Raw genomic sequence first — 13,888 nt, forward strand, 5'->3', positions numbered from 1 at the left:
GCGGACACAGTCCCTGAGACTAGAGACTGGGTTAGGGTACTTTCACACCAGCGTTTTTCTTTTCCGGCACTGAATTCCGACAAAAGGGCTCAATCCCGGAAAAGAACTGATCAGGTATATCCCCATGCATTCTGAATAGAGAGCAATCTGTTCAGGATGCATCAGGATGTCTTCAGTTCAGTCATTTTGACTGATCAGGCAAAAGATAAAACTGAAGACTTGCCTGAATGCCGGCATTTTTTTCCATAGGAATGCCGGAAACGTCCTGCCGGAAAAAAGGTGAAAAAAATAAATGCCGGATCCGTTTTGCCGGATGACACCGGAAAGACGGATCCGGCATTTCAATGCATTTTTCTGACTGATCAGCCATTTTTAACACTGATCAGGATCCTGATCAGTCTTACAAATGCCATCAGTTGGCATACGTTTTGCCGGATCCGGCAGGCAGTTCCGGAGACGGAACTGCTTGCCGGATAACTCTGCCGCAAGTGTGAAAGTAGCCTTACAGTATTGATTTTAAGAGACAGAAGACTTTTATATCATTTCTACCTTGTGTTATAATATAATGCATTCTTCTCATAGCCTGTAACGAGGTTGTTAAGGCTTCCTGGGGAGGGAACAAGCTCACATGTTACACACCATATTTGCTTTGTGCTTTATATTACTATTTGACAACTTTACTGCCTGTAAAGCGCTGCAGAATATGTCAGCGCTATATAAGTGAGTAATATAAATGTTAGAAACCTCACATCACCCAGACGTAACCTCTGTGACCACAGGAGTATCTTTATACTATCCTATACATACAGACGTACACACCGATCTCTGTGTACAAGGTGTATGTGAACACTGCAGCCCTGGACTCAACGGGGTATTCCGGTTGTGAGAAGTTATCCCCTATATGCAGTCCTAATTCTCGTGATCGGTAGGGGTCCTGGTGGAAGGATCCCCACTGATCTAATAGTTATCCCCTATCCAGTGGATAGGGGATAAGTTTCCACAGCCGGAATACCCCTTTAAGCACTTATAGACCACATTGTAATTATGACTTCTGTTGGGTAAACTCTATTTCCTACAAATCCATGTAATATTTAGACCCCCTGTCAGGAGCTCCCAGGCTACTTGAGACCAGCACTGTACTGTCAGGCAGGACAGGGCACTTTGAGCAGTAAGAGGGGCACAAGGGCACTTTCAGGCAGTATGGTAGGAGGCAGGATGAGGGGCACAAAGGCATTTTCAGGCAGTATGGCAAGATGAGGGGCACAGTGGCACTTTCAGACAATATGGCAGGATGGTAGGATTCAGGGTGAGGGGCACAAGGGCACTTTAAGGCAGTATGGTAAGAGGCAGGATAAGGGGCATAAGGGCAGTTATAGGCACTCCCTAAAAACACATCTTTTTAGGGTGGCCTATCACATCCCCTGATCTAACTCCTCTCCATACATAGACTATTTATCATTTCCTGAACCTGATCCTCCACCAAGCTCTCCACCGCACCCATGTACCCACAAGCACTTCATATATCAGCTGGTGACTGGCTCATGCATCTACTCCCCTATTTTCCCAAGATAGCTGGACTATTGTACAAAACAAGCACTTTTGTGTCACCCCTATCTCCTCATAGATTGTAAGCTCTTGCGAGCAGGGTCCTCATTCCTCTTGTTGTAATTATTGACTTGTCTGTTGCTATGTTATTTATGAATGTTGTATATGAACCCGTGAACTGCAGAATATGTTGGTGCTATATAAATAAAGATTATTATATTATTATTATTATTATTATTATTAATGCAGGGTAGGGGCACAAGGGCACATTCAGGCAGTGTGGTAGGAGGCAGGATGAGGGGCAAAGGGCACATCCAGGCAGTGTGGTAGGAGGCAGGATGAGGGGCATAAGGGCACATTCAGGCAGTGTGGTAGAAGGCAGGATGAGGGGAAAAGGGCACATTCAGGCAGTGTGGTAGGAGGCAGGATGAGGGGCATAAGGGCACATTCAGGCAGTGTGGTAGAAGGCAGGATGAGGGGAAAAGGGCACATTCATGCAGTGTGGTAGGAGGAAGGATGAGGGGCATAAGGGCACATTCAGGCAGTGTGGTAGGAGGAAGGATGAGGGGATAAGAGCACATCCAGGCAGTGTGGTAAGAGGCAGGATGAGGGGCATAAGGGCACATTCAGGCAGTGGTAGGAGGCAGGATGAGGGGCATAAGGGCACATTCAGGCAGTGTGGTAGGAGGCAGGATGAGGGGCATAAGGGCACATTCAGGCAGTGTGGTAGAAGGCAGGATGAGGGGAAAAAGGGCACATTCAGGCAGTGTGGTAGGAGGCAGGATGAGGGGCATAAGGGCACATTCAGGCAGTGTGGTAGAAGGCAGGATGAGGGGAAAAGGGCACATTCAGGCAGTGTGGTAGGAGGCAGGATGAGGGGCATAAGGGCACATTCAGGCAGTGTGGTAGAAGGCAGGATGAGGGGAAAAGGGCACATTCATGCAGTGTGGTAGGAGGAAGGATGAGGGGCATAAGGGCACATTCAGGCAGTGTGGTAGGAGGAAGGATGAGGGGATAAGAGCACATCCAGGCAGTGTGGTAAGAGGCAGGATGAGGGGCATAAGGGCACATTCAGGCAGTGGTAGGAGGCAGGATGAGGGGCATAAGGGCACATTCAGGCAGTGTGGTAGGAGGCAGGATGAGGGGCATAAGGGCACATTCAGGCAGTGTGGTAGAAGGCAGGATGAGGGGAAAAAGGGCACATCCAGGCAGTGTGGTAAGAGGCAGGATGAGGGGCATAAGGGCACATTCAGGCAGTGTGGTAGGAGGAAGGATGAGGGGATAAGGGCACATTCAGGCAGTGTGGTAGGAGGCAGGATGAGGGGCATAAGGGCACATTCAGGCAGTGTGGTAGAAGGCAGGATGAGGGGAAAAGGGCACATTCATGCAGTGTGGTAGGAGGAAGGATGAGGGGCATAAGGGCACATTCAGGCAGTGTGGTAGGAGGAAGGATGAGGGGACAAGGGCACATTCAGGCAGTGTGGTAGGAGGAAGGATGAGGGGCATAAGGGCACATTCAGGCAGTTTGGTAGGAGGCAGGATGAGGGGCATAAGAGCACATCCAGGCAGTGTGGTAAGAGGCAGGATGAGGGGCATAAGGGCACATTCAGGCAGTGGTAGGAGGCAGGATGAGGGGCATAAGGGCACATTCAGGCAGTGTGGTAGGAGGCAGGATGAGGGGCATAAGGGCACATTCAGGCAGTGTGGTAGAAGGCAGGATGAGGGGAAAAGGGCACATTCAGGCAGTGTGGTAGGAGGAAGGATGAGGGGATAAGGGCACATTCAGGCAGTGTGGTAGGAGGAAGGATGAGGGGCATAAGGGCACATTCAGGCAGTTTGGTAGGAGGCAGGATGAGGGGCATAAGAGCACATCCAGGCAGTGTGGTAAGAGGCAGGATGAGGGGCATAAGGGCACATTCAGGCAGTGGTAGGAGGCAGGATGAGGGGCATAAGGGCACATTCAGGCAGTGTGGTAGGAGGCAGGATGAGGGGCATAAAAGCACTTTCAGGCAGTGTGGTAGAAGGCAGGATGAGGGGAAAAGGGCACATTCAGGCAGTGTGGTAGGAGGCAGGATGAGGGGCATAAGGGCACATTCAGGCAGTGTGGTAGAAGGCAGGATGAGGGGAAAAGGGCACATTCAGGCAGTGTGGTAGGAGGAAGTATGAGGGGCATAAGGGCACATTCAGGCAGTTTGGTAGGAGGCAGGATGAGGGGCATAAGAGCACATCCAGGCAGTGTGGTAAGAGGCAGGATGAGGGGCATAAGGGCACATTCAGGCAGTGGTAGGAGGCAGGATGAGGGGCATAAGGGCACATTCAGGCAGTGTGGTAGGAGGCAGGATGAGGGGCATAAAAGCACTTTCAGGCAGTGTGGTAGAAGGCAGGATGAGGGGCATAAGGGCACATTCAAGCAGTGCGGTAGGAGGCAGGATGAGGGGCATAAGGGCACATTCAGGCAGTGTGGTAGGAGGCAGTATGAGGGGCATAAGGGCACTTTCAGGCGGTGTGGTAGGAGGCAGGATGAGGGGCATAAGGGCACTTTCAGGCAGTGCGGTAGGAGGCAGGATGAGGGGCATAAGGGCACTTTCAGGCAGTGCGGTAGGAGGCAGGATGAGGGGCATAAGGGCACTTTCAGGCAGTGTGGTAGGGTACAGGGTGATATAAAAACGGACAGGAGGCAGCGCCTCATGTGTGGTGCTGTAAAGAAAACAGAATCCAAACAGAGTAAGTTGCGCTTACCGCAGGCCGTTGTGAGCAGTCACAACAGCTATATGTACTTCGTTGGTTAGTGCCAACCAGCACGCGGGATTCCTGTGCTGCTGCCTGGGTTCCTACCTGCACCGAGGAACCGGACGCCGGGATGAAGTAGATACAGAGAGAAGACAAAATGGAACTGCAATTGTGGTGGTGTTAGCAGGGTCTGAACACTTCGTAGGTATAAGTAGATATCTTTATTAACCATCAACGCTTTTCAAGGGCGAACAGCCCCCTTCGTCAGGACAATAATACATAAAAGACGGGTGTAGCATACACTGTTTTAAAACAAAGTTTTTGGGCGCGCAGGCCGGGAAGGCGGGGGGCAGTAAGGGGCGTGACTACCATAATTGACAACCCTGATAGCGTGCACCCACTGATAAGGAACACTCCACTTTCGTTTGACTAAAATATAGACATAAAATTAAATAAATAAATAAATACATGAAATTAATTTAAATTATAGCAATTTCTAAAATCATGACAAAAAGAGAGAGAAGGGTGGGGCGGGATGGGGAGAATAGGTAGGGTACAGGGTGAAGGACTCAAGGGCACTCTTAGGCAGTGTGGTAGGGTGCAGGGTGAGGGACACTTTCAGGCAGTATGGAAGGGTACAGGGTGAGGGGCACTAGGGCACTCTCAGGCAGTGTAGTAGGGTACAGGGTGAGGGACACTCTCAGGCAGTGTAGTAGGGTACAGGGTGAGGGACACTCTCAGGCAGTATGGAAGGGTACAGGGTGAAGGGCACTTTCAGGCAGTGTGGTAGGGTACAGGATGAGGGACACAAGGGCACTTTCAGGCAGTGTAGTAGGGTACAGGGTGAGGGGCTTTTTCAGGCTGTGTGGTAGGGTACAAGATGAGGGGGGCACAAGGGCACTTTCAGGCAGTGGGGTAGGGTACAGGGTGAGGGACACTTTTAGGCAGTGTGGTAGGTTATAGGGTGAGGGGCTTTTTCAGGCAGGGTGGTAGGGTACAGGGTGAGGGACACTTTTAGGCAGTGTGGTAGGTTATAGGGTGAGGGGCTTTTTCAGGCAGGGTGGTAGGGTACAGGGTGAGGGGCACTCTCAGGCAGTATGGAAGGGTACAGGGTGAGGGGCACTCTCAGGCAGTATGGTAGGTTATAGGGTGAGGGGCTTTTTCAGGCAGGGTGGTAGGATACAGGGTGAGGGACACAAGAGCATTTTCAGGCGGTGTGGTAGGGTCAGGGTGAGGGGCCCTCTCAGGCAGTATGGAAGGGTCCAGGGTGAGGGGCCCTCTCAGGCAGTAAAGAAGGGTCCAGGGTGAGGGGCCCTCTCAGGCAGTAAAGAAGGGTACAGGGTGAGGAGCCCTCTCAGGCAGTATGGAAGGGTCCAGGGTGAGGGGCCCTCTCAGGCAGTAAAGAAGGGTCCAGGGTGAGGAGCCCTCTCAGGCAGTATGGAAGGGTCCAGGGTGAGGGGCCCTCTCAGGCAGTAAAGAAGGGTACAGGGTGAGGAGCCCTCTCAGGCAGTATGGAAGGGTACAGGGTGAGGTGCACAAGGGCACTTTCAGACAGGGTGGTAGCCTACAGGGTGAGGGGTACTTTCAGGCAGTGTGGTAGCCTATAGGGTGAGGGGTACTTTCAGGCAGTGTGGTAGGGTACAAGGTGAAGGGCACTCTCAGGCAGTATGGAAGGGTACAGGGTGAGGGGCACACTGCTGCTGGGTGAGATGCCAGTCCACACTCCCAGCACCTGGATGTGCACATCCAGCAGAGCTCAGGCTGCTCCCAGGCAGCGGCAGCAGCTGCAGGACCCGCCCCTTCCCCCATCATCATTAGCAAATATTACCCTAAACACTTGCTCTTTACCTCCCTTCTCCCTGCAGGCATTGGAGAGGCCGCCTGTCAATCACACGACACCCTGCTCAGCTCAGCAGCAGCAGCTCAGCAGCCACAAGGAGACGAGCCCGGGGAAGGAAGGCAGAGATGGAGGAGGAGATGCAGCCAGCAGAGGAGGGGCCCTGCATCCCCAAAATCTACAAACAGAGGAGCCCCTACAGCGTCCTCAAGACCTTCTCCAACAAGAGGTCCCTGGCCCGGAGGTACGAAAGACCTACCATGGTGGAGATCCCACATCTGGGAGCATCTGCAGGGCACCACTTCCAGCACCATCCAGCAGCCTCCATCAGTGAGCAGCAGCATCATTACCAGCAGGCGCACAGCTCCTATCAGAACGGGCCCATCCGAGCAGCCACCTCCACCTCCTCCCAGTACCAGCAGAGGGGAGGTGCCCCAACTGGGCATCTGGGCTCCACCAACAGGTTCTGCCAGCTGTCCGCCAGTCAGGGCAATGTTGAACTCAGTACAGGTAGGTACCTCCCACCCTGACTATGAGCTTAGATTGTTGGGGTGCGTTTCTTTGCTGGGATGAGTTGAATTGCGTTTATGGACAATGGTTCAGGAACTTGGGGTGATGTTTTTTGTGGGTAAGAACTTTGGTGCATTGGTCTGAAAAGGTATTACTTACTATTCTGGGGAAGCTGAGTGGATGTGATCATGAGCTCCTAACGTCCATTGTGTGGTCCCTGGAATAATGAGGGTCTGCACCTCATGTGCAGCATAAGTGGAGGGCCATTTGGGGTGCACCTTCTGTGGAGGTTCAGATGTCTGCACCTTATGTGGAGAGTGACTTGGGGGTGCGCCTCTGGTGGAGGTTCAGATGTCTGCATCTTATGTGGAGGGTGCCTCCTGTGGAGGTTCAGATGTCTGCACCTCATGTGGATGGTGATTTGGGGTGCGCCTCCTGTGGAGGTTCAAATGTGTGCACCTCATGTGGAGGGTGATTTGTGGTGCGCTTCTGGAGATGGTTCAGATGTCTGCACCTCCTGTGGAGGACCTTATGTGGAGGGTGCCTCCTGTGGAGGTTCAGATGTCTGCACCTTATGTGGAGGGTGCCTCCTGTGGAGGTTCAGATGTCTGCACCTTATGTGGAGGGTGACTCCTGTGGATGTTCAGATGTCTGCACCTTATGTGGAGGGTGCCTCCTGTGGAGGTTCAGACATCTGCACCTTATGTGGAGTGTGATTTTGGGGTGCACCTCCTGTGAAGGTTCAGATGTGTGCACCTCATGTGGAGAGTGATTTGGGGTGGATTCTGGAGGAGGTTCAGATGTCTGCAGCTCATGTGGAGGACCTTTTGTGGAGGGTGACTTGGGGTGCACATCTGGTGGAGGTTCAGATGTCTGCACCTCATGGACAGGGGCAGTTGGAGTTTACGGTACTTCTTCCTGATGGTTAAGTGTGCCTCATGTGGAGCATTTTCTATAAAGTTAGGGTGCCCCCTGTGCCTCCCATCTATTTGGACTGCAGGTCAGGAATTGTAGGATAATCCAGAAGCCATTGTCCCTTACCTGGATTAGGTGCCATCCTCCGTCCTGCTCTCGTCTTTCCTCCATATAACAGGTTTGCCTTGGTTTAGAAGTTAACTTTCCTGAAGTTGTATCACTTCTCAGTGCTGCATAAAGTGTGTCAGTGTGTACAGGACTGAGCATGATGGAGGCTCCTGATCATTACACATAGAGGAATTATAGCTTCATGAATGTGAAGATGACCTTGAGTTTACAGATATCATGTCTCTTTGTACACCTCTAAGCTCCATAAGTTACCTCATGGAGAAAAAAGAACATAATACTGATATGTTTAGTATGAGAAAGGGTTAATATCTCTAGATTATAAACATAAAAATGCATGTTTTCTGCATAATAATAATAATAATAATAATAAAAAAAAAAAAAATACATGTAATTTGCTTAGTACTAATACATGTATTCTGCATAATAGTAATAATAATAAAAACATGCTGCATAATAATAATAAAAAAAGTGTGTATTCTGTATAAATGATGTTACTAATAATTATATATATTCTACATAATAACAATAACAATAATAATAATAAATGCATATATAATAATAAGGCATGCTGCATAATATTAATAATAATAATAATAATAATAATAGTAATAATAGTGTGTATTCTGTATAATAATGATGTTAATAATTATATTCTACATAATACTAGTAATAAATGCAATTACAGTAATAAATGTATCCATGTATATAAACAATATATTAATCTATAGATTTGTTGTCTGTTAAAATCTGATTGTCGGCCGTTGCTCCCTGTTGTCAGCCGTTTCAGACTTATTGTTCTTCATTGGGCTTATTGACAAGAAGTCCAGAAGAATGTCTGTCCTACTGCCGTAGAATGCCACCACTTTGTCTGACATGTCTCCAGCCCTGAGAACATTCAGAAGCATTTCCATGCATGCAGTATGAGGGAAGATGTGAGCTTCTCTGTATATAAACTGCGCTGTATATAAACTCCACATATTCATACATATACACAGTCAAGTCCCATTATTATGACCACCAGCTAATATCCAGTGTAACCGGCGTATGCAGCACGGACAGCAGCTAGACGGGCTGGGAGTGACTCAGTAAGGTCCTGGTAGGTTGTCACAGGTATCTGTAGCCATGCTGACTGTAGTGCATCCCACGGCTGCTGGAGGTGCGGGGAGGAGGATGCATAGAGCAAACATGACAATTAAGGTGGTCCCACAGATGCTCAATTGGGTTCAAGTCTCAGGAATTAGGGGGCCAGGGTAGTACTGGGAAATCTTGGTCTTGCTTTTCCAACCAATGTCTAGCCATGTGACATGTTGCATTGTCTTGTTGGAACATCCCATCCACCTTATGGAAGACAATCAGCATGTATGGGTGTACGTGATCTGCAAGGATGGATTCATACCCAAACCGGTTGAGAGCGTTTTCCACATGAATGAGTGGCCCAGAGAATGCCCCAGACCAGGGCTGGTGCAAGGATTTTTGCCACCCTAGGCAAAAGCTAATTTTGCCGCCCCCTTGACTCCGCCCATTGACCACACCCTTTTACCCGCCCCTTTTTCAGCCACCTATTGCATGCAACATTTAACTATGGTCGTGTCCCCTGTGCCAGTCTGACTATGGTCACGTACCCTGTGCCAGTCTGACTATGGTCATGTATATATAATATCCAGCCATTGTCTGCCACCTAGTACCATCCCAGTGATGCCAATCACTCTGCGCTGTTCAGCAGGTTGGCACACCAAACACGAGCAGTGCCACCTATTCACTGCCAGGCGCCATTCAGCCACTGTCTGAAATCCTGTGCCACCAGGGCAACATAAAACAGTATGCTGCCTTGTGCCCTCTGCCAGTCTGGCACTGTCCTGCACCCTGTACCATTCATAGCCCTTTAGACAGTCTGTGCCACCTATTAGGCTCCATTTGCCACTGCTGGGCACCTTGTGCCAGTCAGAATCTATGGCCCCTAGTCAAGCAGCAGGTATGCCCTGACCCCTGTACACAAGTGTGTGCCACCCTGCTGCCAGTCACTGTCCTGCAGCCTCTGACACCCTAGTGCAGGTTGTCAGAGTGCGGTTGCCAGGGGTGCTCACCAGGTTCTGCTCCTCGCTGTGCTCCAGGTCCACATTGCCTTGGCTCTTGCCAAGAGCATGCGTCTTCGGCGTGTGATCCCGCGAGACCCACCTCTGGAGGTCACTGGTCTCGCAGGATTGCGCGCCCAAAGTCAGGGCCGGTGCAAGGATTTTTGTCAACACAAGCGAATCTACATTTTGGCGCCCCCCCTCCCCATTTCTGCCTCTCATGATTCATGTCCATTTCTTGCCCCCCCATATCATAGTGCCATTCTCTCCCCCTACCCCCTAATGTGCCAGTATCAAGTGCCTCTCTCCTCCCCCCTCCGTGTGCCAGTATCATGGCGCCAATAGCCCCCCTCCCCATGGCAGTAAAGTATGAGTCCGGTATTTAAAAAAAAAAAAAAACTTTTATACTTACCTCCATGTCAGCGATGCGATGCAGGCCTCTTCCTGTGTTCCCACCAGCCTCTAGTGTTGAAGATTTGGTGCTCGTGTTCTTATTTAGCCTGTCTTTCAGAAAAGTTTATGCTGGGATTCAAGCCCATGATCTTCTGTATCAGAGGCATGGCGTTTACCCACACAGCTATGAGAGCTGTACAGCCAGTTACTTAAAAAAAAATATATAAGACTTCTACTGTAGATAACTTTGATACCTAGTGTACATCCATACACATGACAGCTGCCCCAGTACACTGTGTATGGATGTAGCAGAGCTGGGTGTGTTGGGGCAGCTGTCATGTGTATGAATGTAAATCAAAGTTACCTACAGCAGAAGTCTTATATATATATTTTTTTTTTAAGTAACTAGCTATACAGCTTTCATAGCTGTGTGGGTAAATGCCTTGCCTCTGATGTGAAAGGTTGTGAGTTCGAATCCCAGGAGAAACTTTTCTAAATGAGATTTAAATACACCAGGGTCTCGTAGCTGTGTGTCAGCTGCGTGCCGCTCGCTCTGCCCGAAGTGACTGAACAAACTCATGCTCGCACTCGCAGTGCGGCCGGCCGGCAAGTACAGGAACAGAAGGAGTCAAGGAGATGATGTCAGATGGATCACAAGTAGGGGGCGGGGCTACTGCTTGGGATTCGGACTTCAGAGTGTCGGCGCCCACAGTCAGAGTGCGCTCTACGCGGTGGCCCTGCCCCAGACCATAACACTGCCACCACCAGCTTGTGTCCTTCCAGCAATGGTTGCAGGGTCTTTGTTCTCTGATGTTCCTCGCCTGACACGCCAACGTCCATCCATTCGATTAAGCAGAAAATATCACTCATCGGAGAAGGCAACCCTTTGTAATGAGTGAAGGTCCTATACTGCCATGTAAATTAAAGACTCTGATGCAGCTTCATTAGCAGAGGTGCGGTGACCATCTTCTTTGGAGCCCCATACACCATAGGGTTCACTGAACTGTTGTTTTAGACGGTTCATTTTGGCGGTGAACTTCTCCACTGTTGCGTCTCGGTCCACTCTTGTGCACCTTTGTAGCCAACATTCACCGTTCATATCAGTGGCTTGTGGTGCTCTGCTGTTTCCTTGTCACTTATTCACAATGGTGCCATTTGTCCTCTCACGATACACTTTCACCACAGCAGCGCACGAACAGTTCACAAACTGCGCAGTTTCAGAAATACTGTCACCATTGGCCTGAAAGCCAATTATCGTCCCTTTTTTGCAACTTTGATAAATCGCCTCTTTTACCCATGACAGCAACGAGAGATATGTGTGCAGACAGCCTATCACACACCTTCTGTTCCCACCAGGCCAGCTCACCACATGTGATTAATGAATCCCAGCAGCTGTGTCTTTGCAATATAAATTTATTCCAGATATGTCCTACAACCAGGGCGCGTTTCGGCAAACATGCCTTCATCAACACTTGATGAAGGCATGTTTGCCGAAACACCTCCTGGTTGTAGGACATATCTGGAATACATTTATATTGCAAAGACACAGCTGCTGGGATTCATTAATCAATTGATTGTGGAGTTTTCTCCTTCTTCCGAGCAGCGTGCACTGAGTAAGTGCTGACCAGCTCTATCCTTTAGCTCACTACATGTGACTTCCTTCATGAGCTACACACTGCTGACCTCAAAGTAGGAAGTGGTCCTAATAATGTGACCCAACGGTGTATATATATATATACTGTATATATATATACTGTGTGTATATATATATATATTATATTACAGTCCAACATAGACAGAGCCATTGGTGATGAGAAATAGCGGCATGACAAAAATCATTACATTGAGTGGTCTGCTACAGAAGTTCTGTTCAATTTGAGCATTAACCCCCGTGTTGCCAGGTACTTCTAAACCCTTTTGCAAGTTGAATGCCATTTTGATCTGAAATAAGTGGTTATTTTGGCTTCTTTTCACATATGAATATGATATTATGCTAAGTTCATGCCCCTCATTTAGCGATTATCTTCCACCATCTATACATACAGTGGAGCGCAGGTAATTCACCAGCGGCTGCAGTGCTGAAGAATGGCTTTCCCTGATCTAATTAATAGTCACAGCAGTAAGAGAAGTACATTTTTGTTCCCGCCATTCATTCCTTGGATTAGATTTAGCTACTGGGTGAACAATTCAGTCGTCCACGTCCCCTCCCGACAGGCGCTGATGTATGATCCAGCAGAGCCTTGGTGGATGTGGTTACACGTATATCTGATATATTCTGTATCTTCTTCTGTGGAGTGGCCAGACCACACCTAGTGGACAGCTGTGATATTAACCAGAGGACATGTCATCCAGGTTGTACCATCTGCGTTTTCTCTGAAGGATGCAGAATACAAAATCCATCGTAGATGATACATTTTACACAATTATTTATTCAGAGATCAATAATTCAGGTCCATGATTCGAGTTCTGATATCAGGGGCCTCCCATCAAATATATGCCCTTCAGTTTAGTAATAGGTGTCACTTTCCCAGCCTGAGGGAACCTGGACGGAGGGTAAAGGGATTAACCAACCCTTAAATTTTGACTTCTGTGCTAATGCTTCCCGAGTCTTCCATTAGTTACTGTATCCTCCAGTGAGGATGTTTCAACGTGGCCATGTAACCACTGCAGCCAGACCCTGGTTAAGGGGGTGACCTCAGTGATGTCTGGTGCAACCAGTGACTGGCTGCAGCGGTCACTTGTCTATGTCAAAGCATCATCGACTGGAAAGCAGGCTACAGAGACATGAGGATCGGGGAGATCCCAGGACCTATCTTGGGGATAGGTCGTCATCAGTATTAAACATCCAGACAAACCCTTTCATATCTCACTTAGACGTGCTTTCTAGTTCTTGTGGATAAAGTGTGTCCCACTTTAAAAGGGGTTCTCCGGGCTTTTAATATTGATCACCTCTTCTCAGGATAGGTCATCAATATCAGATCGGTCCGACACCCTGCACCCCCAGCGATCAGCTGTATGAAGGGAAAGCGTGCGCAGTGTGCCCGGGCCGTCTCCCATCTCTCCTCTTGCTCCTGAGCTGTAGTAGAAAGGACACACCCACGAGCTGTCATCCTAAAATAAATCTAGCAAAGCCACTGGAGCAAGGAATTGGGCGATCTCTGGCTCCATATGTGGTACAGGGCTAGTCCTAGCTTTGTTAGAGCTTGTTGTGTACTGTTTGAGGTCTGATTTTCACATTTTACATTACTCATGGGATAACCCCTTTAAAGAAAAGTCAAGGAAGCAGGTTATGACTGGAAAGACTTATTGGTTGTAGGCTTCCTTCTGGTCCCTTCAGGGTCACTGACAACAGACCTGATTTCAGTTACTGTATCTACCTCATAAATCAGCTGCACACGTCAGATGCCGGGAGATGCCCAGGACAATAGGTTTGTCTCTTTCTGGAGGTCCAGTGTCAGCCGCTGTAGATGGGATCTAAGGCAGTTTCACACTTGTGCTTAGGATCCGGCAGGCTTAAAGGGGTTGTCTCATTTCAATAAATAGTATTTATTATGAAGAGAAAGTTAATACAAGGCACTTCCTAGTGTATCGCGATTGTCCATATTGCCTCCTTTGCTGGCTTGATTCATTTTTCCATCACATCATACACGGCTCGTTTCTATGGTTATGACCACCCTGCAATCCAACAGTGGTGGTTGTGCTCGCACACTATAGGAAAAGGCGGTAGTCTATGTGCAGTCCCATGATCCTGGCCACC

The 13,888-nt window shown here is 49.0% G+C and overlaps 1 protein-coding gene across 1 annotated transcript in view; it reads left to right on the forward strand.

Moving 5' to 3' along the window:
- The first annotated feature begins 6,199 nt into the window (after window positions 1-6,199).
- The window catches only part of BEND4 (BEN domain containing 4), a 140,131-nt gene continuing 132,442 nt past the window's right edge, over window positions 6,200-13,888 (forward strand). The window contains exon 1 of the mRNA XM_040418925.1: window positions 6,200-6,622. Within this exon, the coding sequence (XP_040274859.1) occupies window positions 6,241-6,622 (382 nt within the window). The 5' untranslated portion in view covers window positions 6,200-6,240. The remainder of the gene's footprint in view (window positions 6,623-13,888) is intronic.

Source organism: Bufo bufo, chromosome 2 (assembly GCF_905171765.1).
Source record: "Bufo bufo chromosome 2, aBufBuf1.1, whole genome shotgun sequence".
Lineage (NCBI taxonomy): Eukaryota > Metazoa > Chordata > Amphibia > Anura > Bufonidae > Bufo > Bufo bufo.